Source organism: Plecotus auritus (assembly GCF_963455305.1).
Source record: "Plecotus auritus genome assembly, chromosome: 2".
NCBI lineage: Eukaryota > Metazoa > Chordata > Mammalia > Chiroptera > Vespertilionidae > Plecotus > Plecotus auritus.
The window spans coordinates 27,912,387-27,940,380 of NC_137771.1; the positions used below are offsets into that span (position 1 = coordinate 27,912,387).

General features: G+C 43.3%; 2 protein-coding genes across 3 annotated transcripts in view; one reads left to right on the forward strand and one right to left on the reverse strand.

Moving 5' to 3' along the window:
* CCDC17 (coiled-coil domain containing 17) lies at positions 1-3,873 on the forward strand (the record flags this gene model as incomplete). Its single annotated transcript, XM_080657108.1, is given in 13 exon segments — positions 1-237; positions 239-331; positions 440-647; positions 734-896; positions 1,131-1,214; positions 1,303-1,421; positions 1,884-2,000; positions 2,210-2,355; positions 2,456-2,553; positions 2,706-2,909; positions 3,055-3,265; positions 3,335-3,445; positions 3,715-3,873. Coding segments are annotated over 13 exon segments (1,950 nt in total).
* A 1,118-nt stretch (positions 3,874-4,991) lies between these two features.
* NASP (nuclear autoantigenic sperm protein) overlaps positions 4,992-27,994 on the reverse strand; it is a 28,096-nt gene continuing 5,093 nt past the window's right edge. Inside the window, exons 2-15 of one of the 2 annotated variants that reach the window (XM_080655015.1) lie at positions 27,627-27,677; positions 24,850-24,960; positions 18,672-18,752; positions 17,567-17,676; positions 15,971-16,966; positions 11,018-11,097; positions 10,635-10,720; positions 10,448-10,521; positions 9,936-10,124; positions 9,661-9,827; positions 7,426-7,482; positions 7,237-7,314; positions 6,328-6,456; positions 4,993-5,850 (exon numbers count right to left, since the gene is read on the reverse strand). In XM_080655015.1, coding sequence (XP_080511141.1) covers positions 5,770-5,850; positions 6,328-6,456; positions 7,237-7,314; positions 7,426-7,482; positions 9,661-9,827; positions 9,936-10,124; positions 10,448-10,521; positions 10,635-10,720; positions 11,018-11,097; positions 15,971-16,966; positions 17,567-17,676; positions 18,672-18,752; positions 24,850-24,960; positions 27,627-27,677 — 2,290 coding nt within the window. In that variant the 3' untranslated portion in view covers positions 4,993-5,769. Of the gene's footprint in view, positions 5,851-6,327; positions 6,457-7,236; positions 7,315-7,425; positions 7,483-9,660; positions 9,828-9,935; positions 10,125-10,447; positions 10,522-10,634; positions 10,721-11,017; positions 11,098-15,970; positions 16,967-17,566; positions 17,677-18,671; positions 18,753-24,849; positions 24,961-27,626; positions 27,678-27,994 lie in introns of both variants that reach the window. The other variant, XM_080655016.1, reaches the window with a different exon arrangement.

A 27,994-nucleotide genomic window follows, 5' to 3' on the forward strand; every position in this document is an offset into this window, starting at 1 on the left:
ATGGCCTCCCACTCTGGGGAGCCAGGGCTCCTGCCCTGTGGATCCTGTGACATGGTTTTCCGCTCCTGGGCCCTGTTGGCCACTCACACTCAGCGCTTCTGCATTGGCCGTTTGACACGGGAGGTGACACTTGGAGCACAGCCCTCAAAAGCCTCGGAACCACAAGGTCCCATGGTAAGGGCCTCCTCCATGGCCATGGCTGGGTATTCAAGCCACCCTGACCCTCAGGATTCCTCATCCCACATACTGTATCCAGGTTGTGTCACAAGAACACCAGGGCTTCCCAGAGCAGGAAGCCAGCAAATCAGCTTTAAGGAAGCTAACAGAAGAGGTACACTGGGCGCTACCCACGGGCTCAAAACTGAGCATCCTCCCCAAACCTATGGGTCAAGGGTCAGATTACCCCTACATGGCGGTCGCGGGTTACTGTTATCTCTAGGTGCAGGGGCTGCGGCTGTACTTGGAGGAAATGCAACCCTGGATAACAGCAATTCCCAGGCAGTCCGTGGAGAACGCCCCCACCCAGGGCCCCAACTCCGCGGCTGCTGGGAGCCCCAGCGAACGGCTGCGGGCCCTGCAACGGACTCACACAATGCGCGCGGCAGAGACAGAGGCACAGAGCCTGGCCCTGGAGCTACGCGGTGAAGGTGAGGGGAAAGGGTTTGCAGGGAGGGGGACGAAGTACTGGCCCCTTTGTCTGAGGTTCTTGAACCCATTTCACTCGGTCCCTTAGAACTGAATCGGCGCCTCCAAGGTTTGGCTCGCAACCGGGGCGGTATATCACGCCTATTAGGCCTGGAGCGGGAGCTTGTAGAACTCCGGGCGGAGGCCGGGAGAACCAGGGGAGCTCTGGAGGAGCTAGGAACGCGCGTTCGGCAGCTACAGTCTGAGCCCGGGTGAGATCGGCGCGCAGGAGCCCTGAGCGCCGCACGGGTCAGCTAGCAGGCCGGGGTTTGGGAAGTCGGGGGGAGGGGGGAGGGGGGAGGGGGAGGGGAGGAGGAGGGGGCAATGCGGACAAGATGTAGGTTCGGAAGCAGGGGGAAGAAAGCCCGTGTGAGTTCGGGATAGGGCGATCGGCCGCAGGTGAGGATCATTAACAACGTCTCCCCGTGGGTCGCCCCCAACTCCAGGACCGGGCTGAACTCCTTGCAAGGGGCAGAACTCTGTTGGCCGGTGCTCCAGTCCAACCCAGGGACTCTGGCTGCTGAGATTGGGTGAGGTCCTGGCCCGGGGACGGGCATTGGGCGAAGCACTGAGCGGTCTTGAAAAGACGGTGTTGCCTTCTTGTCCCCTACTCACTAGGGCCCTGCGTGAGGCCTATATTCGAGGTGGGGGTCGGGACCCCGGCGTTCTGGGCCAGATATGGCAGCTGCAAGTGGAGACATATGCTCTGGAGCTTCGACGGTCACGTACCCACAGGGGTGAACAGGAGGGGCCAGCCAGGAGGGTCTCGAGGAAGCGGTGGTCTTAGTCTTGGAAGGAGAAAAGGGCGGTGAGGGAGGGACTATTTGGCATGGGAACCCCCTAAGCAAAAGTTCTGAGATAGCCCTAACCGGTTTGGCTCAGTGGATAGAGCGTCGGGCTGCGGACTCAAGGGTCGCAGGTTCGATTCCGGTCAAGGGCATGTACCTTGGTTGCGGGCACATCCCCAGTAGGGGGTGTGCAGGAGGCAGCTGATCGATGTTTCTCTGTCATCGATGTTTCTAACTCTCTATCCCTCTCTGTAAAAAATCAATAAAATATATATATTAAAAAAAGTGACTAGGATGTTAGCTAAGAAGTCCACCCTCTCCAGGGAGTCCTAAGGGGCTAAGAGCTGCTCAGAACTGGATTAAGCTGGTCACCAGAGGTCAAAAGTGACAGGTCAGACTTGTTCATCACAGGAAGGCGGGCAGGTTCCACATCTGGGAAACTTCTAGCAGTGGAGACGGAAAACCGGCGTCTGGAAGCAGAAATTCTGGCTTTGCAGATGCAGAGGGGTGCAGGCTGGGCACCCTGGGGTCAGTGAGCATCCCAGTCCCACCCTAGGCTTAGAGGAAGGTGTCAGGTTATGCATGGGGAATGAAGTGTGTTTGTGCCCCATCTGTCTGTGTCCATGTGCATCTCCAGGTGTGTGTGTGTGTGGGGGGGGGGTGTTGGCTCTCAGGCAGGGGTGTCTCAGTCCAGTTACTTGTTGCTCAGGAACTCCCTACTCTTCCTCTGCACCTAGGGTCCAGAGAGCCACAACTTGTGGCCAATCCCAGCCTACGCCTGAGAAGGGAAGATCCCCCATGCCTCCCACCACCAGTGGCTCCCCCGCTGCCACCGCTTCCACATTCCACAGGCGTCCTATTCTTGGGTGGCACAGAAAAGACTGTGAGGACCCAGGGGTTGGGTGGGGGCAGCTCTGCTCTGTGTAGTTGGGGAAGCATAAATACCCAGGAAGCTTTCTAGAGTACTCAACTCTTCCCCACAGCCACAGCTTCCTGGAGCCATGACCAGGACCCTGGGCCTGGATCCACACTTTGTCCTGCCCACAACTGATGTTCTGGGCCCTGCTCCCTACGACCCTGGGTGAGGCCTGTTCTGTTCCCTCCTTTGACATCTCTGTGACTTGGTCACCACTGCTAGTTACGGTCCAGCTAGTGATGGGGAACTGATGAGGCGGGTGGAGGGATGTGGTGAGAGGAGTGTGTGTGGAGGCTCACTGAGACCTGTGTTCCCAGGGCTGGCCTGGTCATTTTCTATGACTTCCTGCGGGGCCTTGAGGCTTCTTGGATTTGGGTGCAACTAATGACTGTCTTGGCCCGAGATGGACAGGATACAGGAGGGACCACAGCTTTGCCCCCAGCCCTTTGTTTGCCCCCTCCTCCAGCTCCTGGGCCCATGGGCAACTGTGCCATCCTTGCCAGCAGGCAGCCTGTACCCAGGTCAGTAGGTGGGAATTATGACTTTGGTGCCCTTGCCATAAATTTTCTCATTTGTGTACAGGGCTACTGGCTCTGAAGGCCAAGTTCTAGGAAGGCAGTAGAACCAGTTCTGGCTTCTGACACCTTTTTCATTTCATTGTTTTAGACTACCACCCTCACCATCACTATCCCTGCTCTGTGAGTTACAAGCCTGGCAGGGGCTGGCAGGGGCTAGGGCACCACAACCAAAGGCCTGGGCCTCACTGGTGCTCTTTGACCGGGATCAGAGGGTACTAAGTGGTCGCTGGCGTCTCCCACTTCGGGTCCTTCCTCGGGATCCCAGCCTTAGCCCTGGGCAGCTGAATGGAATTCCCCAGGTGAGTGTGGAAAATAGAGACTGGGTCAACTGGAAGGTATGGATACAGTATCATTTCACCTCTCCACAGGTAGGTCAGGCTGAGCTCTTTCTGCGGCTGGTGAATGCAAGAGATGCAGATGTCCAAACACTGGCAGAGATCAATCCAGCCAGTGCCCACGAGTACCAGTATCCACCGCTGGTGAGGGCTCAACTAGAGCTAGGACACCGTGGGTGTGGTTGGTGTGGTAACAGCCAGCCTTTGTTGACCACTATGTGCCAAATGCTTTCTGTGGCTTGTGACCCTCACACATCCAATAGGTAAGTAGTATGTAAACAGATAAGGAAATCAGAGCACAGTGGGGTTAACTTGGTTCAGTTAGTTGAGACTCTAAGGTAGTCCAGTCCAACTCCAGAACCTGTGCTAACCTCTACATAAACCTGCTAAGATCTGTCTTCTCCATTCTACAGGTGCCCAGCTCAGCTTCACTGGAAGCCAACTCCCTTGCACCAACAGCTGGCTTTGTTGACCCCCCTCCTCCTGCAGAAGAGCCCCTTGACAGCCCAGTCAAGGGTAGAGATGAAGGTTTGGGCCCCACCAGCTTAGACCCATCCCCACGGGCTTTCTGAGTCCAGAATGTGGGTATGAATAGCTTAACATGTACAGAAATAGGTCCTAATTGAGGCCTATTCCCAGATCTGCAGCTTTACTGCTGTTCTGAGGGAAGCAAAAAGCAGATGAGCACAAAATTCGAGCTCCAACCATAGCTTTACCACCTCAAGGCTAAAACTATTTGGCCTTTCTTTACCTGTTTTCCCTTTGTAAAACAGATGAGAGGATTAAATATTGTCAGGTATTTGCAATATCACCTGGTATATAGGAAGTTCTTTGAAAGGTGACTAAAGGAGCACTCTTTAATCACAGCTGTTTTGCTAAAAATCAGCTTTATTGGCACACTTCAAATCCAACTTTTGCAGGACATCCCCCAGGAAGCATTGCAGGCTCTCAACAGATCTTGTAGCCATATATATTTACAGGGTCGTGGGCATGGCCCAAACCCAATATTCCTCCCAAGTAGGGTATGTCATGTGAGAAATCTAGCTGAAATTTGATAATGGACCTGGCCCAGACCTCAGTGTCAACCAAAGATCAAAATCCTGGGAGTAAAGTACATCATGACTGTGCCCCCACACCCACAAGCTTCAGGACTTGCAATAGAAAGGCATCTTCAGGATAGAGGTGCATGGATGAATTCTGCAGCCACAGGTTACTATCATCAGCCCAGAGAAACTCTCCAACCATTTTATTACTTAGAGAACAAAATAAAAACTCTGAAAAATGGGGTTTACTTGGGAGTCGGCAGAGTTCCCTCTGCCTCCAACATTAAGCATCCAAACAGCAGGTTGTAACCTACTGTACATCCCCTGCAGTCAAGTGGCCTGGTAGGTGGTCAGATTATTAAATCCTCTTAGGTAACGGAGAGCAGGCCCTGTTTGTAATCTGGAGCCAAATAGTGCCCAGTGCAAAGCAGGTTCTTAAACTAAGAGTCAGGGTCAGAGTCAAATGCAGCTCTGCCAGTCTCACACTAGCACTGTGCCTTGGACATCACTGAGGACCTAAATGGAATGGCTTTAGTGCTAGATCCCCAAGCAGAGTTACTGCCTTTCAACCCAGAAATGGTCCAGGAAGCCCAGAATCCCACTCTAAGATCTTTAAACACAAGTCCAGACCAGGAGTGATTTTTTTTTCCATCATCTTTATTTGGTAAGTCAAAACTGCAGATGAGTAACAATTCCAAATGTTGATATAGTTCAACCTTTCTGTACAGAAAATAATATAACTCAACCAGCCAGCTTCCCCAGATTCTTCCAACCACACCCAAAGTGTCCATCATGGTCAGTCCCTTAGCCATTTTCAGTCCAGAAAGCTCAATTCTCTACAAACAGCATAACAGTTTTCCTCAAGAGCCATGCCCCCAAGTTTTCATCAAAGTTTTTCCCCCAGGACAAGATTATGGCCCTTGTTGGAGTAGGGGAATAAAAGACAGGTACCAGGTACTACCCAAGGCCTGGCTTAGAGGCTGTTATCAGCTCACAGAGCCCATCACACAGTATCAGCACCGAAGAGTAAGATTGTCACCAAGTCTTGTTTTTGTAGCCCCCATCCAGGGACAGCACCACTGAAAAGTTTGCAAGATAGCTGCGTTCTGTCAAGTATTTAAAATGGAAAAAATATAGCACCATTGGGCCAGCAGCCACCCTTGATTTGATCACATCTACATTAAATAGATAGAAATTTGGATTAGAACATTCAACAGAAAGGGGGGGGGGCATAAAGTACTTTTAGTCACTATATAAAACCAATGTGCTTCAAGGCACAGATTCAGTTAAGTATGTAAGAAAAAAGCCATCAAAGCCTCAACCTTTGCATACAATCTTTATTGAAGTTATACAAAATCCCCCAAAAGTGAAAAAATACATTATATACAAAAACACTTTCCCTTGGGAGGAAGGCTCTTTTCCCTCTTAACATGCAGTGCTTTCAACTGTAGCTGCAGCCTCCACTGTGCCCTCCATTGCTGCCCGACTGTCAGCCTGATTCTCAGCCTGGAAGATAAACAGGGAGCCTGGGCATAAGTGACTCTTGTTCAAGCCATTCCATCTTATACAACTGACTAGGCCTCAGTCAAAACAAGTCCCCTAGACTCTACCTTACTCCCCCACTAAAAGGGCAATGACCAAAGAATAAATCCAACTTCTTAAACACTCTGTAAAATAGGGCTGACAGAGCCAATGTTCATACATTACATGGAAAGGAGCAAGCAGAAATGACCCAAGGTCTTGACAATTAAGCCTTCGCATACATTCATAGTGGTGTGTATATAGGTTCCATTGGCCAGTGAGATGTCCTATAGTCCATACCAAACTGTTTCCTGAATAACCTCATTGTTTTTATGAAGGTGACACTCAAGCAATCCAAACAGGCTCAAGGTGGGGAACATGCACTTGGGAGGACTCGTTTCCCCGGGCCCTGAGAACAAGGGGAAATGAGGCAAGAGTCCAAGCCCTGCTTTAACTGCCCACCTCCTCCTCCATGTTTTCAGAAACTTCATTTCCACTGGAGACTGCATCCCCACTGCCTCCATTCACCTCCGGCTCTTGTTTGGCTTTCTTTGAATCATCTTTCCGGGGACTCTCTTCCTCTGGTTTCCGCTAAAGATATAATTGTGAAGTCTTCAACAAACGTGTTTTATGTTTTTAAAAGGACATTTCTTTAACACCCCTCTCCTTTCCGTGTGCAAAGATCCCAAACAGGAGTCATAGCTCTTAGGGTCTTTCTCAACCCACAGGAAGCAAAGCAGAATAAATTGGTCTGTCCCAACATTCCAATTCAGCTTCTCTAATGGAAGGGTGGGGTGGGTGTGAGTAGTAGATCTGAACAGTAACCAAACCACAAGTTTAATATACTAAATTTGAATCAGGAAATAAAGGAGTTAGACTTCCTCACAAGAGAAAACTATTGCAACCAAAGGCAAAAGGCAGACTCATAGGAGTTCATCAGAAGGTCTGCTACTAAATGACTTGAAAGAAAACCTGCGAGCTTCCTAACAGGAGCCAATCTGACCAATCCTCCTCAACAGCTTTCCTGATGAGTCCTTGGGCCTGGTGAGTTTTGCTTTAAGGGGTACGCAAGGGAAAAATATCTTTTTAAAAACTGACTTTATTTAGAGAGAGGGAGAGGAAGAGAGATACATCGATTTGTATTGACTTATTTATTCATCCTTTGGTTGATTCTTGTAAGTGCCCTGACTGGGGACTGAATTAGCAACCCTGGCATAGTGGGATGACACTCTAACCAACTGAGCTACCTGGATAGGGATGAAAACTATCTTTACTTGCAAATCCTTATCACCCTTTGCAAATATCTTTGCACCAGGAAAGGTATTCCTTGTGTATATGGAGAAAAAAAGAAATGATCACATGTAAATTTACCTTCTTTCTGACAAGGTGGGAAATATCAGTCACACAATTTGATGAGGAAGCACCATCTGTTGACTTTCTACTGGCAATCTGGCAAAAAGGAAGCCTTGGTTAGCAATGAATAGCTACATGAGACAAAGAGTGAGGTCTAATATTAAAAAGACAAAGCAAAACAAAAAACCAACAAACCTGAATACTCACCATGGAGACTGAAGAGCCTCCTACACTAGGAGTGAAACCTGAAGTAGCGCTCTCTACCTGTGAAGATGACAAACTGCAGTGGGTCCCAGGATAGAAGCCATCGGGCCACCCACAGTCCTACAACAGGTACCCACCATCAAAGCAAATGATTAAGACCTCAAATAATAGTGGCCTCCATATAGCAGCTACATTGTGTACCCCCTCTTCCTATGCCTGTTACCTGCCAGACCCAACCTGGGGTAGATAGGCAGAGTGTTGAAATTAAACCAAGCCCTGGCCGGTTTGAAACACTGATTCCTTTTAATACACATGCTAACCATTAAAGCAAATTTCATGACTACCTATAATGAGAAAAAGAACTCCCCCCATTCTTCCGTTGTCTACAAAATTCAAAGCCATCAAGGTTTACTAAGAAAATGTAAATCTGTTATGACCTGAAGTCTTCAACAAACTGTTTAATGTTTTTAAAAGGACACTTCTTTTTTTTAAAAAAAAAAATATTTTATTCATATTTTACAGAGAGGAAGGGAGAGGGATAGAGAGCTAGAAACATCGATGAGAGAGAAACATCGATCAGCTGCCTCCTGCACACCTCTCACTGGGGATGTGCCCGCAACCAAGGTACATGCCCTTGACCGGAATCGAACCCGGGACCCCTCAGTCCGCAGGCCGACACTCTATCCACTGAGCCAAACCGGTTTCAGCAAAAGGACACTTCTTTAACACCCCTCTCCTTGCCGTGTGCAAAGATCCCAAACAGAAGTCACAGGGTTTTGATTCCCAGCCAAGGGCATATACCTGGGTTGCAGGGGAGTGGGCAAGAGGCAACAGATCAATGTATCTCTCTCACATCAATGTTCATCTCTCTCTAAAAATGAATGGGAAGCCCAGCCGGTGTGGCTCAGTGATTGAGTGTCAACCTATGAACCAGAAGGTCACAGTTCGATCCCCAGTGTGGGGTGTGCAGCAGATCAAAGATTCTCTCTCATCACTGCTGTTTCTATCTCTCTCCCTTCCTCTCTGAAATAGAATATTTAAAAAAAATGAATGGGGAGCCCTGGCCAGTTTGGCTCAGTGGATAGAGCGTCGGCCTGCGGACTCAAGGGTCCCAGGTTCGATTCTGGTCAAGGGCATGTACCTTGGTTGCGGGCATGTCCCCAGTAGGGGGTGTGCAGGAGGCAGCTGATCGATGTTTCTCTCTCATCGATGTTTCTGACTCTCTCTCCCTCTCCCTTCCTCTCTGTAAAAAAATCAATAAAATATATTTTAAAAAAAAAATGAATGGGGAAAAGAATATCCTCAGGTGAGGCGTAACTAAAGAAATTAAACCAAATCCTCCGTATCCTATCATCATCCTGACACCCCAGCACTGAAAGGCAGAGCCAGGCGATCTGGTGTTAAAGCCTCACACCGCACTAATCTACACACAGGAATTCTCAGAGACGGACACAACGGTTTACAGTTATTCAACAAACACTATCTGTCTTACACCATGAGAAATATCTTTACAGGTACTATTTTCATCCCCATTTTACACATGAGACATCTAAGGCAAAGAAAAGTAAACACTCATTGTCATGTATAGTAAATAGCAAAGATAGGAGTCAAACGCAATCTGGTTCCACAGTGTATTGTCTTAAGCATTATACTATCTGATAGGAATATATAGACAAATTCTCACGTTCCCTCTGACTTCCAACTCCCTAGAAACCATGTTATACCTAAGATTCCTAGCCAACAGACACTAATACCACAATGCCTTCAACAATATTGAACACTAGAGGCCCAATGCAGCCCAGTGCTCGAATTCGTGCACAGGTGGGGTCTGGCCTGTTGGGAGGGGGAGACAGCTGGAGGTTGGCCGGCCTGCCCCATCAGAACCAGGCCGGCTGGGGGGAGGGCCCGTGGGTGATTGGCTCGCTGCCCCTGCCCCGATCAGGTGGTGAGGGCCCATTGGGGGCGGGGCCGGCCAGAAGAGGGGCTGCAGGAGGTTGTTCAGCCAGCCCTGCCCCCTATTGGGGTGAGGGGCAATCAGAGGCGGGATGGTGGGGGGGGGGCCTGCAAAAGTGGGGGTACAGCTGGGGGGAAAGGCCACAGGAGGTTGGCCAGCTGGCCCCACCCCCTGATCCGGCCAGTTCACTGGCTACAGTGGGTGTCATAGCGACCAGTAGTTCTGGTCGCTGGCTTTTTGTATATACAGGTATTATCAAAACTTGAAAAGGAAACCAAACCAACCAGAGTTGCTTTCAGAGCCAATTCAGCTACATTCCCACTATGCTGGGATTCCTTTGCATCTTCTATCTTCTCTCTAATTTCAGGTAGCAGTTCCTTCAGCTCCTCAATTTCTTTCTCATATTCAGTACGTGATCCTTCAGCGTCCTTCATCTGCTCATCTAGTACAGCTACAAAGGTTGAAGTGATAAGTAAATTACCACAAAAAGATTTATTTTTACCTTGTCAATTACTGGAGCCATCAAAATCATTGTGAAAACAAGCTGATGCTCACTCACCCATTCTCTTCTCAATGACTTCAATAGATTTGCCGAACTGTGCCACTGCCTCATCGTACTGAGAGTTGTACCCATAGGCCAAGCCCAACTGGTAGTGGGTCTCTGCAAGGAGACGGTCATGGGCTTCCAGGTACTGCTCCTGCAGGTTTAGGCAAGCCTGGAATTCCTCCACAGCTTGGACATAATTCTCTAATCAAGAGAAGAACAATAGCAAGCAAACAAACAGCATTTAAAACTATAGTACTTCTAAATTTTAGAACATTCTGGGAGAATGCTCCCCTAATTTACATTTCATGACCCTTGATTATAAAAAACATCAAAATGACTAAGACTTTTAGTTAGAGTGACTTTTAGGAAAGACTAGTCACTGTTCTAGGGACTAGAGGGAACCCAAACCTACTGTTCTTTTAAAGCCAACTGCCCATACTTTATGATCAAGCTCAATTTAAAGGAATTTGAAAAAGACTGGGTGGGAGTACATTAGGGGAAGAGTAAAATGGAAGATGTATTACCAGATTCAACACTAACTTCTCCAAGTTTAAGATGTGCCTGTGCAGCATAAAGCTGAGCTTCTTTTGTTTCTTGCCTAAAACAAGGAAATATGATCAGAAACCGTAACAGCATTTGTCCAACCATAACTGGGTTCTATTTTCAACCACCAACCTCCCAACCTGAGCCTAGAAGGACCACGAGTTTTACCTTTTAAAAATGATCTTTGCTAAATCCAGCATATCCCAGGCAAGCTCAAGGTTCCCAATCTCCTCCTCTTCATTTTCTTGAAGTGACTAAAGGATATCCAAATAATTGGTATTAGGCAGAAGCACAAAGATAAGCATTTTAGACTACAAACCTAAATATATAATTTAGTATGGCTTAATAAAAACCTGACATAGGATTCGAAATTCAGACTTTTCCCTAAAACCGACCGTGTGGGTCTTAACAATGAGATACTGGACCCTGTCTTCATAGACAGGACCCCATGGAATCAAAGGGATGCCTAGACATGAATAGTCACACATACACTAACTAGTAAAACTACACCCCTACAATAAGGAAGCAAAATATATTGAGCAAATGATTACCTTGTTTTCAAGAACTGAATCATTTGGTGTTTCTTCAGCCTTGTCATTTTCTTTATCCTCTTCTTCTGAGCCCTCAGTTTCTGCAAGCAAAAATTCCTCAGTATTGAGAATACTACAGTATCTTTTGACTAGTCAGAGATTCCAATAAGCCATCTGTGAAATAACCTATATTCTGGGGTAGGACAGGCCAAATGCTAAGCCAAACCAGCCAACATTTGAACTGGCTGATATAAGTAAGGCCAGTGATTACAATCTAATTCAAGTCTTATCTTATAGTGTCTACAGTTCAGACCTTCAACAATCAAATGCTAAGTGTTTATTTTCTAAAAGTTGATCTAGATCAGGGGTGAGGAAGGTCCGGCCTGTGAGCCCGTATAAGGCCTCAGAAATCACTTGGTCTGGCCTTGGCAAGGAAACTGCAGGCAGGACTAGAAACTCAATAAATTAGCTTTTTTTCCATAGCAACATAAATTTATATTAAGTGAATTATATTAAGCAAATGATGTTATAATGGCCCTTGGCAGAAAAAAAGAGAAAAGGTTCCCCACCCCTGATTTAGATCATCCAGATGAAGACAGATTAGCTACAGCCTCTTGTTCAATGGCAACAAGTTCCCATCTACTCAGCCAGAAGCAGTTTGGAGGCATCTTTGGCCAGTGTTCCTGGCATCTTTAAGTTCCTTTTTAGATAATACTACTAAAAAGCTGAGAAAGTACCAAAAGTTAAATTCTCTAGTTCATTAAGAGCAAGAATACTGAACAGACTAGCTTTTCCACAATGGAGCTGTGTAGAGAAAAGCATAGCCTTTACCAACTCTCACCAATGAGCATGCCACAGACTCCAGCCAGCTTTAGCACGTACAGAATTTTTTTTTTAAGGTGTTTTTTTTTTTATTAAGGTATTATATGTGTACATATCTTACCATTGCCCCCCCACCCGCCATGTACAGAATTTGAGTGAAAAGTACTATAACCAGTTATTTTACTCCAGCCAACATGTTAAAATCTGCAGCCGTATCGACACCATATTTTACCTCAATGACATACACTCATAGGTCAATAACCTGTAAGGACTGCTAATAATTAGCTCTACACAGCATGTAAAGTTCAGAATGCCACGTGATTAAAATGGGCTTTTTGGGGTAACAAACAATTCCTAAATTGTGTATAATGTGCTACCACCTCTTATATCTTTTACTAATAGTGTTAACACCAGTAAAGGAGCTCAAACATTGTCTCCAACAACCTACTGTGAGAATCTATAATAATAAAAAGGTAATATGCTAATTAGACTGGAAGTCATTCTGGACAGGGCTGTGAGGGAAGCCTGGGTCCTGGGTGCCAGAGGGAAGCTGGTCCGGCACCGGGGGAAGGAAGGCCTACTCTTGCACAAATTTCATGCATTGAGCCTCTAGTGAAAATATAGAAATGAACTGATTTTCGAGAGGAAGGGAAACACTGATTTTTTGTTCTACTTATTTATCTATTCATTTGCTGATTCTTTTTTTTAAAAAATATATTTTATTAATTTTTTACAGAGAGGAAGAGAGAGGAGAGGAATAGAGAGCTAGAAACATCGATGAGAGAGAAACAGCGATCAGCTGCCTCCTGCACACCTCCTACTGGGGATGTGCCCGCAACCAAGGTACGTGCCCTTGACCGGAATCGAACCCGGGACCTTTCAGTCCGCAGGCCGACGCTCTATCCAGTGAGCCAAACCGGTTTCGGCCATTTGCTGATTCTTATGTGTCCTAACCAGGAATTGAACCTGCAACCTCAGCATATCGGGATGATACTCTGAGCTACCTGGTCAGGGCTAATTTAGTGCTTCTGAAATACAAATACCCATCACCATACAGCATATTTTTCCATATTTCCATACCAAATTTCCAAGTGGTTTGTGTACTTAGTTCCCTCATGTTAAACTAGATGAGTGTTTTGTTTTTTTTTTAAATATATATTTTATTGATTTTTTACAGAGAGGAAGGGAGAGGGATAGAGAGCTAGGAACATCGATGAGAGAGAAATATCAATCAGCTGCCTCCCGCACACCCCCCACCTGGGATGTGCCCACAACCAAGGTACATGCCCTGACCAGAACCAAACCCGGGACCCCCCAGTCCGCAGGGCGATGCCCTATCCACTGACCCAAACTGGCCAGGGCTAGATGAGTGGTTTTATTGACTTGACAATGAAGTCTGTCTTCTAATAGATTATGTAATGACAGGTTGTAAGTATCAATGTAGCCTCTTAACAGACTTTATCTTCTTAATTTGCAGGAAAAAATTGATAAAATATTTGTTCTTCTATCTGTTCTTAATGATCTGGTATCTGTTCCTACTCATACCAGAATGTTAGAAGGTGACATCTAATTTGGTATAATATATCTTAATTTTTTCAAGTTTTATATTAAATTTTTAAATTACAATTCTTACAACAGTGAGAAAAATACTGGTTTTTCTCAAGGAATCTGCACTACCTTCATGGAATGATGGAGAGGAAGCTAGGTTAATAAAGAAAGCCATTACTTTAAGACACTTTCTAACCTGGTAACCAATACCCAGGTATTAATAGAAATGCCCTGATGTCCATCAGAGAGCTGTTAACATATTTTTTTAAATATATTTTTATTGATTTTTTAAAAAATATATTTTATTGATATTTCACAGAGAGGAAGGGAGAGGGATAGAGAGCTAGAAACATCGATGAGAGAGAAACATCGATCAGCTGCCTCCTGCACACCTCCCACAGGGGATGTGCCCGCAACCAAGGTACATGCCCTTGACCGGAATCGAACCTGGGACCTTTCAGTCCGCAGGCCGACGCTCTATCCACCGAACCAAACCGGTTTCGGCTATTTTTATTGATTTTTTTACAGAGAGGAAGAGAGAGGGATAGAGAGCCAGAAACATCGATGAGAGAGAAACATCGATCAGCTGCCTCCTGCACACCCCACACCGGGGATGTGCCTGCAACCAAGGTACATGCCCCCAACCGGAATTGAACCTGGGACCCTTCAGTCCGCAGGCCGACGCTCTATCCACTGAGCCAAACCGGTTTCGGAGAGCTGTTAACATATTTGCCAAGATTCTCTGAAAATGGAATCTTGTGGTATGCCTATCATCTTTCTGAGAAAAGGGAGACACTATTTTATACCATTTTTCTGATCTTGTAGCTAAAGGCAAAGTAAAGGCAATCTGATTCTTGAGCTATTCTAGCATTCTCACAGGATAAAATAATCACTACAGATTGACCAGTATAGTCCATGTGAGTGTGGCCAAGCTTTATAGCTCCAATATTAAAATTCTATTAACTTACCAATCATATCTAGCATGACATTAGAAGTAACACAAGACCAATATTCTTTACTAGGGATATGCACAGCTTAAGAGAAATGGAGTCTTAAGAGAAAACCACAAGATTTCTGCAATAGTGTTGTTACATAAATTTCTGATAAGAGGTGGTTAAGGGAGAAGATAAAAGTTACTTTCCTCAGAGTGAGGCTGCTTGGAAAGAACAATACATGCAAGTCAGATCTAGGGTTGGATTCCAGTACTATGACTTACACTGTTTGACCCTAATCAATTAATGTAACCCTAAGCCTCAATTTCCTCATCACTACAACTGAATACTTATTACATAGCATTATTTTAGAATAAGAGATATGTATGTATGGGAGAGCTCTTAACAACACGTTACTTATGATCCAACTGAATAGTTTTTGAACAAACTGTGGAGAAATATGACATCTCTACTGTAGCTTATAACTCAAAATCCAACTTTAAGAGCCAGCAGAGCTTTTTACTATTCTTGCTCACTACCATTAAAGATCAAGACACGGGAGTTTTTAAAAATTGAGAAATTCAGTTCTGTGCTTTTTCTTAAAGAACTTCTAAAGCCCATGAACAGGCCAATGGTGCTACCATTTAGAGCCAAATTCACTTCTGATTACCATGCTTGTGCTGGCTGGAGTGCAAGGACCTGCACATAGGTACAAGTTTATCAGAATAAGCTACAAATATTGATAATGGGTCTTTAAAAATCTTAGTCTGTCAATTATATGATTAATTGGTATACATTTGTGGTTATTAATACCAACGTTAGCTGAACCTTATAGACAGTAGAATCCTCAAATCATAGTACAACTTAATTCAGATGTGCCAATTATATAATTACTAATTAGAGGCTTATACATGTTTGTTAAGTTGAATCAAAAGTAGACTAAATAATACTATATAAAGAAAGCACCCACTTAATAATGTTTAAGTAACAAAAATTTCAGATGGGCAACCAAAGCAAGCATGAGGGGAGAAAGTAGCAAGAAGGCCAATGAAGTTCTTGTAATCTTTTGGAAGGGTCTAATTCTAAGTAATGTGAATAGCCTTCAAATAATCCTGAAGACTAAAATTAAAGAGGGTTACCAGAATTCTTTCACTCTGGTAATATAGCCTTCAAGAGTGAACTTGAATTTAAATGGCATGCCTGCTTAAGTGTACCAGTCAGTGGATTCTACTGCTCTACTCCTGCTTCCTAAAGCAGAAAAAAGGAACCATGTGAACAGCAAGTAAAACAATTCAGAGGCATGCAAGTGAACATCCATTCAGCATTCTCTGCCAGCCTTGCCCACTATTTCCTTACTGACCCCACCCCCATCCAGCTTTACTGGCTAGTATGGTACAAGTTACTAATAGCTAGCCAAGTCTCAGAAATCAAAGGCGGCCTATTTTGCAGTTAGTAAAAGCGTTAGTTTATAAGCCAGCTAAAGAAGTCTTGCTTTTGATTTAACTTGCTCAACTTATCACAACCTTTTTAAACTACCCCCATTTTCATTTAGCCCTTTCCTAATCCAAAGGCAGACGGAAAATCCTGAATGGAAGGCTGACTTTTACCCATGATTAGTGAGTCAAATCCAGAATGTACTCCACCCACTGCAGGTCTTGCATATCCCGGTTACCTTCACCCTCTTTCATCTGTTCTTCTCTCTCTTGTGTTTCTTCATTAGCAGTTATCTTAACTTTGTCTTCAGGGGATTTCGCAGTACCCCCCTGGGCTACCTTGGTCTCAAACCCATTTCCAGCTGCCCCAGATTCTTCCAGAGACAGCTTAGTCTCCTCCTGGTTAGGAACCAACTCTGCCCTGCCCTCTTCTAGTACTGAGCCAGCTTTTCTTTCTGTTAATCCTTCTGCATTAGTCTCTGGTTCAGGAGGAGTCTGATCTCCTGCAGCTGACAGTCCCCTCACTGTACCATCCTTAGAGAGAACTTTGGCCTCCTGCCCAGGCTTCTCAGAAACTTGTGATCCATCTTTTGCAGCCTCTGTTGTCAACTCTGGTGACTCTTTAGCAGGAGGCATTTCTTGCCCTACCAACTGCTCAGGAACAGCTTTTCCTGGATCATTTTTAGAGGCAGCTACCTGCTCCTTTGGCTCATCCCCACCCACATCTACCGGCTTGACTGTTGAATCTATAGGCTCTGCTTCTACCTCCACTGCAGTGGCCTGCTTTTCTAGAGTCAAAGTGGGCTGCTCTTCTGAAGCTTCTTTTGGCTTCTCCTCTAGGTTCACAATTACTTCTTCCTGTTTCTCCTGACCTCCTTTTTCGCTGTACTCTTCTTGGATTTCAGTTACAGAAACTGATTTTCCTTCCTCAACATCAGGTGTTTCGTTTTCTGGCTTCTCAGCAATGACCTCAGCTTCAATCAGTCCTTCTGATGCTGCTACTCCTTTTGCCTTTTCAGTGGTTTCAGTTAAGTGATCTGGAGTTGATTCAACTTTTTCCTGTAGTAACTCTGCAGGCTCACTTATATCCATATCTTCTCTTTCACCCTTTTCCATTTCAGTCTCCTGTTCTTTATCAATTTCAGGCTTTACCAGAGACTTGTCTTCCGGTTTTTTTGCTTCTTTTTCTCCCATGGCGTCATAAACCTGTTCTCTCAACTCTTCCCTTGCTTCCTCTACATGGTTAAAGAACATGAAGCATAAACATGTCTTCGAGTTTAATGATAAAGGCATAAATGGAAACTAAAAACACATTCCCTTTAAACCCTTCAAACAGCCTGGCTCAAGTTTTAGCAGATGGCCTACAAATTATCTGCCCCTTTAAGAAAAGCAAAGGTAAAGTCCAGTCTAGCAGTGCAAAGAAACCCAAGCTCCCTAAATTAGCTTACTTGAGCATTCTGAATATCAATTAGGTGGAGATGCCAAGCTTTACATTCTCCTCTAAACATTATAGACCTCCATCTGATTGGCCAAACTCAGCTTAGAAATTAACATTTAAATTTCTGACACACAAAAAATATAAAAGAGCTCTGAAAGCACTGCTATTAAAATAACCAAGTGGCACAGAGTTTTTTAAAAATAAGTTATCCTCTTAAAAAACAAACAAACACCTAGTCACTTTCTGTAATCAGCTACTTCCACTGAAGTCTCCACCCGAGGCAGGTTATCACCCAGGCATCTTATAGATGATCCAGGATAGGAAGAGCCTATCTCCGACACTTGTACACAAGAAATATATGTTGCATCTCTTGAATGCCACATGCAACTCCACATACCATCTATGTTATCATTATTTTCTACCAGAGATTCTTCTTCTGTTTTTTCTCCTTCCTCCTCTTCCACATGCACACCTTCCAGGGCATTTCCCAAAACACCATTCTCCATTCTAGGAGAAAAGGAAAAAGTACTAAAGGTATGATGACTAGAACATAACAATTTATGAAAGACCGAAATTGTAGTCCTGTATTATAAAAGCAACAGAAGAGTAAGCAAATGCAGAGAATATAAAGTAGGTGTTCCTACAAAACTTCTATACATTAAGGCTGGGAGAACAGTGAAGTAAGTAAGTATACCCTTTATCCAGCTACCGAAAAGTACTGGTGACTCCTATATATTTCCCTTATAATAGGGCCATATTTCCCAAGCTTCACACCCACTGACATTTCCTTAAATGGAAAGAACATTCTTGCAAGATTTTTATGACAAATCACCAGAACGCTCTACAAAACTAGAAAACTTACTAAAACTGCTATTAAATAGATCACAGATAATTTGCTAGTTTCATGTGCCCTCAATATATTTTATCCTGGTGAATAATTTCTGGTGGAAACCACACAACACCTTTATAACAATTAAGACTACTTTTAAGTTTTATTTGTTAGACATATTCATTTGCTAGTGTTTTCTGAACCCAAAGGCAAATCTTGAGTATAATTTTACTCTTTGCATGAAGTGCCTTTCAAAACTTCCATCAATATTTCATGCGGTCCTAGCTGGTTTGGCTCAATAGATAGAGCGTCGGCCTGCGGACTGAAGGGTCCCAGGTTCAATCCCAGCCAAGGGCACATGCCTGGGTTCCGGGCTCCATCCCCAGTAGGGGGAGTGCAGGAGGCAGCCAATCAATGATTCTCTCTTATCATTGATGTTTCTATCTCTCTCTCCCTCTCCCTTCCTCTCTAAAATGAATAAAATATATATTAAAAAATATATATTTCATGCGGCGCCTAATTTCCTATTTCTTAGTAAAATTAGTATCACTTAGTTCATGTGAAATCTCAAGCTAGTAAACAACCTTAGCAAACAAAGAAACTAAAGTGTTTAAATAGACCATTGTGGTGATACAAAACATTCTACTTATAAATTGTGGCTTCAAAGACATACCTTGCCAACTCCAGAAGAGATTTCCCATAGAAAAAGAAAGCTTCTCCACATTCATTAGCTGTCTCTCCATACTTTTTACCTCTATAAAGAGAATAAACATCAAAGATCTGAATTAACACCTACTCTCAAACATTCATTTCTAGTTCTTTAGTTATGACATTCTTCCAGTGACACATTCTTATAGGAAACCAGTACTTCCCTCTCTTTCTTTCCAGTCAAGGTCAAAGGGACCTTGACCTAACAAACAGTGCATAAAATTAATGTTGCTCGTTCTTCATCTATATAAATTACATATTCTAAATGACATCAATTTGCTCCAGTTATCACATATAATCTAAGAGCTAAACTACATCAATAAGGATTTCTTCTGCTATAAGATCGGTGTCAAAATGGGCCAAAGTAGTTAGTTAGAGGACTAATTACTAGTCAGTGGGACCTAAAGGATGAGTAAGGCTCATGGAAAAGTATCATGATATAGTTAAGAACATTTTTCCTCTGGGAGAATGTCTGGGAAGTTAATCTCACAGTGCCATAGTTTTCTCATCTGTAAAATAGAAATGTTAAGAATGCTCAAAGAGCCCTGACTGGTTTGGCTCAGTGGATAGAGCGTCGGCCTGCGGACTCAAGGGTCCCGCATTCTATTCTGGTCAGGGGCATGTACCTTGGTTGCAGACACGTCCCCGGTGGGGGGGTGTGCAGGAGGCAGCAGATTGGTCTTTCTCTCTCATCGATGTTTCTGACTCTCTCTCCCTCTCCCTTCCTCTATGTGAAAAATCAATAAAATATATTAAAAAAAAAAAAAAAGAATGCTCAAAGAGCTACTGCAGGAACTGAGTTAATGTATATAAAAGCATTTAAAATAAGGCTTAGAAATACAGATTTATAGATAAATTTTAGCTATTATCTAGACAGGCAAGCTGGAAGAAGAATCACTCAAGTATGATAAACGGGAAGGAGGATGTACTTTATGTCAAGAAACCACTTTCATATAGTAAAGGATTGGCAGAAGCCATGCAAAGTAAGGCCAACTACCAGCATTGAGAGTCTATGAGAATAACTAAAGAAACTAAGCAGGAAAAAAAGAAGAAAAAAACCTAATGAGGAAGTATTGTGAAGAAAGTCAAGTTTAAGGGTAGTCTGCTTCATGATAAGCATTTATTTTATAAGGAAGGTTTCTTCAACTCAACTGGATATAATCGATATATATAAAAGGTTAATATGCTAAGTGTCCCTCCAACCATCCGACTGGTCACTATGACCCGCAATGACCACCAGGGGGCAGACGCTCAACACAGGGGCAGCCATGAAGCACAGTGGCCATTTACAAAGAAATGGCACCCGGACCTGGCGCCAACAAACCAATACTTGGCTTCCCCCAAGTGTGACACAGGCGTCTCCATCACCCTGGAGCAACACCACACCAAATTGCAGTCAACGTTGCCAAGACCCAATGGCGCAAAATGCGGCCCCCAAGCCCAGAAATGGTCACTGTGGGTGCCAGGTAATGATATCATGTGACTAGCATCCTTGGAGTTTCTTCAGCCCAGGAACACGACTTGCTTTATGGCCAGGTGCAAATATTTCACACTTTAACCAAATGTCTGAGAAGCATTTGCCCGGGCCTCATCTCATTTGATCCTTACAGAAGTCCTAAAGTAGGTAGATAGGAGATTCGGTAGAGTCCTATTTTCTATTCATTAGTCAGAAAACAGAGATTTAGAAAGTTTAGAAACTTGACCCCACTGAAAAGAAGTAAGAAATGGTGGAACTTGAAAATGACTCCAGGTTTTCTCACTGTGCAGAATATAGTCAAACACTGCTGCAGTTAAATATTTTACCCTTTGTTCTCCCTGCATGAACTACAATAATAATCTGCTTTGTGTTGATATTTACTGCTGTGCTGCTGACAATTACCTGAAAGAGAAGTTAGGGTGCTTCACTGGGCTGGAAAAAAGTTTAGCTACATCAGAAAGCAGGTCTAACTGAAGAAGAAGAAAGAGAGTAGGAGGATGCTGCACAGACATGCTCCCAGGAACAAGCTTGAATTACAACTGAAATGAAGAAAGGCTTCCGGAATAATCAATGGAAAACTCACAGGAGAGAACCCTGATACCCAAGGACCGAAGGTGGAGACCAGAGAGGGACTGGTAGGAGGGGCGGCAGTGCGAAAGGGCTGGCAGGGCACATACAGACGGCAACTGAAGTCCCGGAGAGATAGCTCAGCTGTGGTGGGGTGCCACTGAGAACTATGGGATCTAATCCCTAAGCTGGGCTCCCCAGCACAGAGCACCAAACTGAGGAAGGTACCCACGTAACATCAAGCTGTGAAAAGCAGTGGGTTGCTGTCTGCCAGGGAGTGGTGGCTGAAAGTTCAGGAACCCTATTAAAGGGTCAATACACAAAAATTCCCTGTGGAGCCACCCACCTTGTGCTCCAGCAGAGGAATGGTGAAGTGGACTGGACCCCTGAGAGCAGAATCCAGGACTGGGGACTTGGGGGATGAAGCTCAGAAGGCAGACACCCCAAGTTTTCTGGGCTGATTCATTTCCTCACACAGCAGGTAACATCTTGCCCACATAGACATCTGCCTTGCCTAAGGGGAAGACAGTCCACACACCCTATAGGAAAACACCTTGCCCTGAGGCTACTTAACAGATTAAAATTACTAATTAGCCTCCAGGCAGAAGCAACTGCCTCACCCTGTTGAAAACTTGAAAAATCGTCTGAGGATGACTGCCTGGGGACAAGTGAAGTCAGAATCCTATCAGTCTGTAGATAGAGGCTGTCTCTGAAGGCTTTGAGTCTTAGTCTGATCCAATTAGTCAGAAACAGCCTTTAACACTGTCCTGCACTAGAGATTGAGAGGTAGAGAGGATCTACCTAAAATATAGTCACAAATCCCAACAGACAACCAAAATGAGGAAAACAAATGAAAGAACCAGCGAATGAATTCTCCAGAAGAGATAAATGAAGCAGAGATAAGAAATTTATTTGAAACAGAGTTCAGAATGATGATGTTAAAAATGTTCAACAGTATGAAAAAAGGTCAGTCTGAGATAAAGAATGACATACCACAAATAAAGAACACATTGGAAGGAATACACAGCAGATTAGGGGAAGCTGAGGCTCGATCAGTGAATTAGAAGACAGAGTTGTAAATGTCACTCAATTAGAGAACCAAAAAGAAAAAACAATTAAAATACAGGATGAAAAAATAAATAAATAAATAAAATAAAGGATGACAGCTTAAGGAAGCTGTTGGACAATGTGAAATGTAACAATATTAAAATAGAAATGAATAGAGAAGGTGTTTGAAGAAATAATGGTAGAAAACTTCCCTAACCTGGTAAAAGACAGTCACATTAGTTCAGAAGGCACAGAGAACCCCAAACAAGAATCCAAACAGAGCCCTGACCGGTTTGGCTCAGTGGATAGAGCGTCGGCCTGCGGACTGAAAGGTCCCAGGTTCGATTCCGGTCAAGGGCATGTACCTTGGTTGCGGGCACATCTCCAGTAGGAGGTGTGCAGGAGGCAGCTGATCGATGTTTCTCTCTCATCGATGTTTCTAACTCTCTATCCCTCTCCCTTCCTCTCTGTAAAAAAGCAATAAAATATTAAAAAAAAAAAAAAAGAATTTAATTTAAAAAAAAGAATCCAAACAGACCCATGCCCAGACACATCATAATTAAAATGCCAAAAATTAAAAAAAAAAAAAAAAACCAAAGAGAATCTTAAAGACAGCAACAAGAGAAAAGAAAACTGTTACCTACAAAGGAGCTCCCATAAGGCTGACACCTGATTTCTCATCAGAAACTCTACAGGCCAGAAGGAAAAGGCATGAAGTACTCCTGGCAAGGATCTGAGACCAAGATTACTATATCTAGCAAGGCTAGCATTCAAAATAGATGGCCAAATAAAGAGCTTCCCAGGCAAAAAAAAATCTTCACAAGTTCATCACCTGCAAGCTGGCATTATAAGAAATGCTTAAGGAATTGCTGATAAGAAACAGAGAGAAACGTAGCCATACAGAATTAAAATGGCAATAAATAAGTAACTATCAATAATAACCCTAAAGGTAAATGGATTAAATGCTCCAATCAAAAGGTGTAGGGTGGCTGAATGGATACAAAAACATGACCCAACTATATGCTATCTACAAGAGATCCACCTCAAACCAAAAGACACACAGGATATCTAAGTGAAAGGATGAGGAAAAATTTTCCATGCAAATGAAAAAAAAAAAGCTGGAGTAGCAATACTCATATTTGACAAAATAGACTTTAAAAGCATCATGCTAAGGCCAGCCGGGTGTGGCTCAGCAGTTGAGTGTCGACCCAGGAACCAAGAGGTCACCAGCTCAATTCCTGGAAGAGGCATATCATGCCCAGGTTGCAGGCTCGATCCCCAGTGTGGGGTGTGCAAAAGGCAGCCAATCAATGATTCTCTCATCATGGATGTTTCTATCTCTCTCTCCCTCTCCCATCCTCTCTGAAATCAATAAAAATATATTTTAAAAAAAGAACTGGACTTTAAAGGAAAAATTCTTAAAAAAAAAATAAAGCATCACAGCAAGCAAAATAAACAAGTTGGAAAAAGATAAATATCATATGATCTCACTCATTTGTGGAATATAATGAACAACATAAACTGATGAACAAAAATAGAGCCAGAGGGGGTGGGGGGACTATACCAGAATAGAAGTAATCCTGTTATTTGCAGATTTTTAGTATTTCCTACAACTTTTGTGATATCATACTATGTTAGTTCAGTTTTGGTAATATTATTATACTTAAAATCCTTTTATTCTTGATATATTAATGTTTCTTGCATGTAACACTATCATATTTAAAATAGTTTTTCTTGAAATAAAAAAAATTGGGGAAAAAAGAAAGGTCTAATTAAGCAAGTTTATTCTATATCTATAAAAGGCTAAGTTGACTAGCGCATGCGCAATACATATAAAGCTCTTGCTGGCACCACTCACAGGTGTATGTTTTGATCTGCCATTGTCGATCGTGAATTTGGTTGACACTTCTATTATAAAGGGTGAATAGCGGTATTAAAATATTTCTTCTAATTAATTTTCTTTCAATGTGCATGAATCCGTTCACCGGGCCACTAGTGTTAACAATAAGCTAATAAAGAAAGCTGACAGAGCCAAAACCGGTTTGGCTCAGTGGATAGAGCGTCGGCCTGCGAACTGAAAGGTCCCGGGTTCGATTCCGGTCAAGGGCATGTAACTTGGTTGCGGGCACATCCCCAGTAGGAGGTGTGCAAGAGGCAGCTGGTCGATGTTTCTCTCTCATCGATGTTTCTGACTATCTATCCTTCTTCCTTCCTCTCTGTAAAAAAATCAATAAAATATATTTAAAAAAAAAAAAAGAAGCCTCAGTGGAAAAAAAAAAAAAAAAAAAGAAAGCTGACAGACTTCAATTGCTACTGGTAATGGCATCTTAGAAGGAACTAGCTCAAACCAAGTCATACGTTGAAAGGCTAATGCTTGAATGAAGATTTAACTTTCTCAGGGAATAGAAGTGCATTAAGGCCTTTGGTTAAAATCAATCCATCTTGAAGCACTAAAGCTAACCTGTTTCCCCAAGATACTTAGTAGATATACTTGAGGCCCGATCCAGGAAAATTCGTGCAAGAGTAAGCCTTCCTTCCCCTAGCTGCAGGCACCAGCTTCCCTCCCACCTCGGCTTCGTCAGGAAGGATGTCCGGTCTAATTAGCATATTACCCTTTTATTATTATAGACTATTATTATAGATATGATCACCTGCTGGTAATTACCAACTTCCTAACAGAACAGATAACTAAGTGATAAGAGTATGAAAAATCCTGTGCTAATAACAACATTAATGGTAGGGTGGCCATCCATCATGGTTTACTTGGGATTGAGTTTCTCCAGATACAGAATTTCCAATGCTAAAAATGGAAAACTCCTGGAATTAACCAGGACAAGTTGGTCACCCTAATTAGCAGTGACTAGAAAACAGATTACCTTAGAAAAATCAAAGGCTACAATTGCTCAGTTATATATAGGTTTTATAGTTATAGAACTTGTACATGAAAAATAGTATTTTTTAACTCTTACACTTGATTTTTCTCATAAAACAACTTATGACTCAAGTTTATTAGAAACATAGGATCATATTTTAGTAAAAACACAGTACTTACAAAAGACTAGCTGCTTCCTGGAAAGCATTGACAGCTGCTGGAATATCCCCCATCACCAGATGCTTCTGTCCTAAGCCCAATAGCTTCTTAGCTTCACTATCCACATCCAAACTGCCAGAAAAAAATTTTTTTCATGTGTTAAATACTTTTAAAGTCAATATTTCTCGAAAACCCCCTACATTTAAACCATAACAATTTCTTTAAGCCTGTGAACGACTCTGCAAGGCTAAGCTAACTCATGTTTATCACTACAAAAGCAAAAGTTATCTTAAAAGTTTTCTTTAAACGGGAAAAAAAACAACATTCTGGTAAGATTCTGAGGCAACATTCTCAGAATTCGACTAGAATATTTCCTCTTAAAGGTTTATCTACTCACTACCAACAAATAAACTTGGTTTCCATGATTGTGGAGGAAAGCCTCCCCCAAAAGATACTGGCATTGCAGGAGGCCCTGGAGTTGGCTTGGCTGCTGTGCTTCCAGCTAACTAACGGTCCAATTTTTGAACTAGCAGGCCCTGTCAAAGTGATTGAGGGACCCTCCAAGCAGGTAACGACTCCACAGGGATATGGTATTGTCACAGCTATTGCAGCCACTGCCAGCATTGCTGGAGCCCCAACTCAGTAGCCACGGGTTGAGGGGACTACCCACACACTTGTGGGCTGGGCAACAACCCCCTCCAGGCATTATGGCTACTCTACCTGGTATGAGACCACCCATGGGCCCATCAATTAGGCTGGGGCTTCCCCCCCTCCATTCCCCTCTGCTTAAGGGACACCAACAGACATGTCTTCTCCTGGAATGAGACCTCCTCCCCCACGAATGCATCCACCAAGACCCTACAATACTATTGGTCCTTGGTCACTCCGTTCCTACAATGTGTTTTGTGAAACTGTAGAATGTTTGTGAGCTTCTGTCCCCTCTTTACTGCATTAATATATGGTAATAAAGCAATAAAAAAAACACATGCAAATTTTCTATAGGAGGATTAAATAAAATTTGAAACAGTGATTCTCAACCTAAGTGAACTTAAGAATTAATAGGAAGCTTTCCCAACACAGAAACCTGAATTCTTTCTGAAACTAAACAAATAAAATTTCCAGGGATGTAACTCAGGCATCTACCTTTTGGATAAGCTTTCTAGTTATTACCTCTGCTTAAGAATCATGGTCACATCAAGATGGGGAAGTTATAATGAAGTAGATGTGGGCTCAATATAAAATTTAAAAATTTAAACTACAATAACAATAAAATTGAAAATGGGAACCTTATAACGAAGAAATCTGTATCAGCAGAAATATTTTTAAAAAAGCATAGGTTAACATTTGTTAGTCATGATGTATAAGGAATAAGAAGCATAACTAAACTTTCAATTCTAGTATTTTATTCAAATGGAAAAAAAGACATCATCTGGACACCATATTCTGATTTACAAATACAGTAGGCCCTCAGGTTACATCGGAGACCCGTTCCTAGGGCGTGATGTAACTCGATTTTCACCGTAAGTCAGAACCCACCTACATAAGCACCTACATAACTCACATGGAGAATATACACAGGAGTAACGAAGTGAAACAGTAAAATAAATGTAAAAGAAAGATAACAATTCCTGACCTTTACTTGTGGTAAAAAGATAATAAAAAATATAAATCACGTATGTACATACGTCAAAATGAATTTTTTTTTATATAAATAAATGGGAGATGGCGACGTAGTAACCACGAAATGACGACGTACAAGTACCTAGTACCTTAATATTCATTCAGTCTTATTTGTTACCTATTAAACATAATGAAACTGACTCCTCCCCATGGCTGCCACACCTAAACCTGGCCCAGGAAGGGGAAGCCCTTTTAAGCTCCTAGAAATTTTAGATGTCAAGAACATTCCCTGTGTACCTACTCAGCATTATATGGTTCATTAGTATATATTGTGGCTAGCCTTGGACATCTCTTGTTAACTAGAAGAATTAGAAGATGCACATATGGCCCTTGCTGGTTTGGCTCCGTGGATAGAATGTCAGCATGCAGACTGGAAGGTCCCGGGTTCGATTCCTGTCAAGGGCACATGCCCCAGTTGTGGGCTCCATCCCCAGTAGGGGGCATGCAGGAGGTAACTAATCAATAATTCTCTCTCATCATTGATGATTCTCTCTCTCCTCTTCCTTCCTCTCATGTGATGTTGGAGTATCTTGGTGTCTTTAGGCACTGGTTCTATTGTAGGTATAATTACGTAAAACTAAGAATCCAGGAAAGAACAGCCAGAGAGGAATTAAAAATAGGATTTTATATGAGAGTATCCACCCTAGATCCCGAAACAAATAGCAACAGCAGCAACTGAGCAGAGCCTAGAGCAGGGGTCCTCAAACTTTTTAAACAGGGGGCCAGTTCACTGTCCCTCAGACTGTTGGAGGGCCGGACTATAGTTTAAAAAAAAAAAAAACTATGAACAAATTCCTATGCACACTGCGGGCCCGGGATGAGTTGGCTGCTAAGCAGGACAGGCAGCGGCACCAGGCGGGCCGGATAAATGTCCTCGGTGGGCCGCATGTGGATATTAGTTTGAGGACGCCTGGCCTAGAGCATAAAAACCCAAATACAACTCACTGACGTCAGTGTGAACAAAGTTGAGATCAACTATGTAAAACATCATTCATACCATTATGAAAGCTTTCAAACCAGTAAATAAAGTATGTGTAAGTTGCAAAAAAACACAAAAAAAACAAAAACAATGAATCTAATTAGATACAAACCTAACTGTACCAGGTAAATAATCTTACCTCTCCACTTTATCTGCAGAGGTAGAAGGAGCAGGAGCATCATCTTCAATTCTGTAATGAAAAAATAAGGGGGGGAAAGTAATTATGTAGAGCCCTAGCTGGTTTTGCTCAGTGGATAGAACCAGGTTCGATTCCGGTCAAGGGCACATGCCTGGGTTTCAGGCTCAAACCCCAGTAGGAGGCATGCAGGAGGCAACCAATCAATGATTCTCTATCATCATCAATGTTTCTATCTCTCTCCGCTTCTCCCTTCTTCTCTGAAAACAATCCTATCTAATAAAGAGAGGATATGCTAATTGACCCTCATAGCAGGGCCAACAACCAATAAGGCGGGAATGTGCTAATTGACTGCCCCGCCCTCAATGACC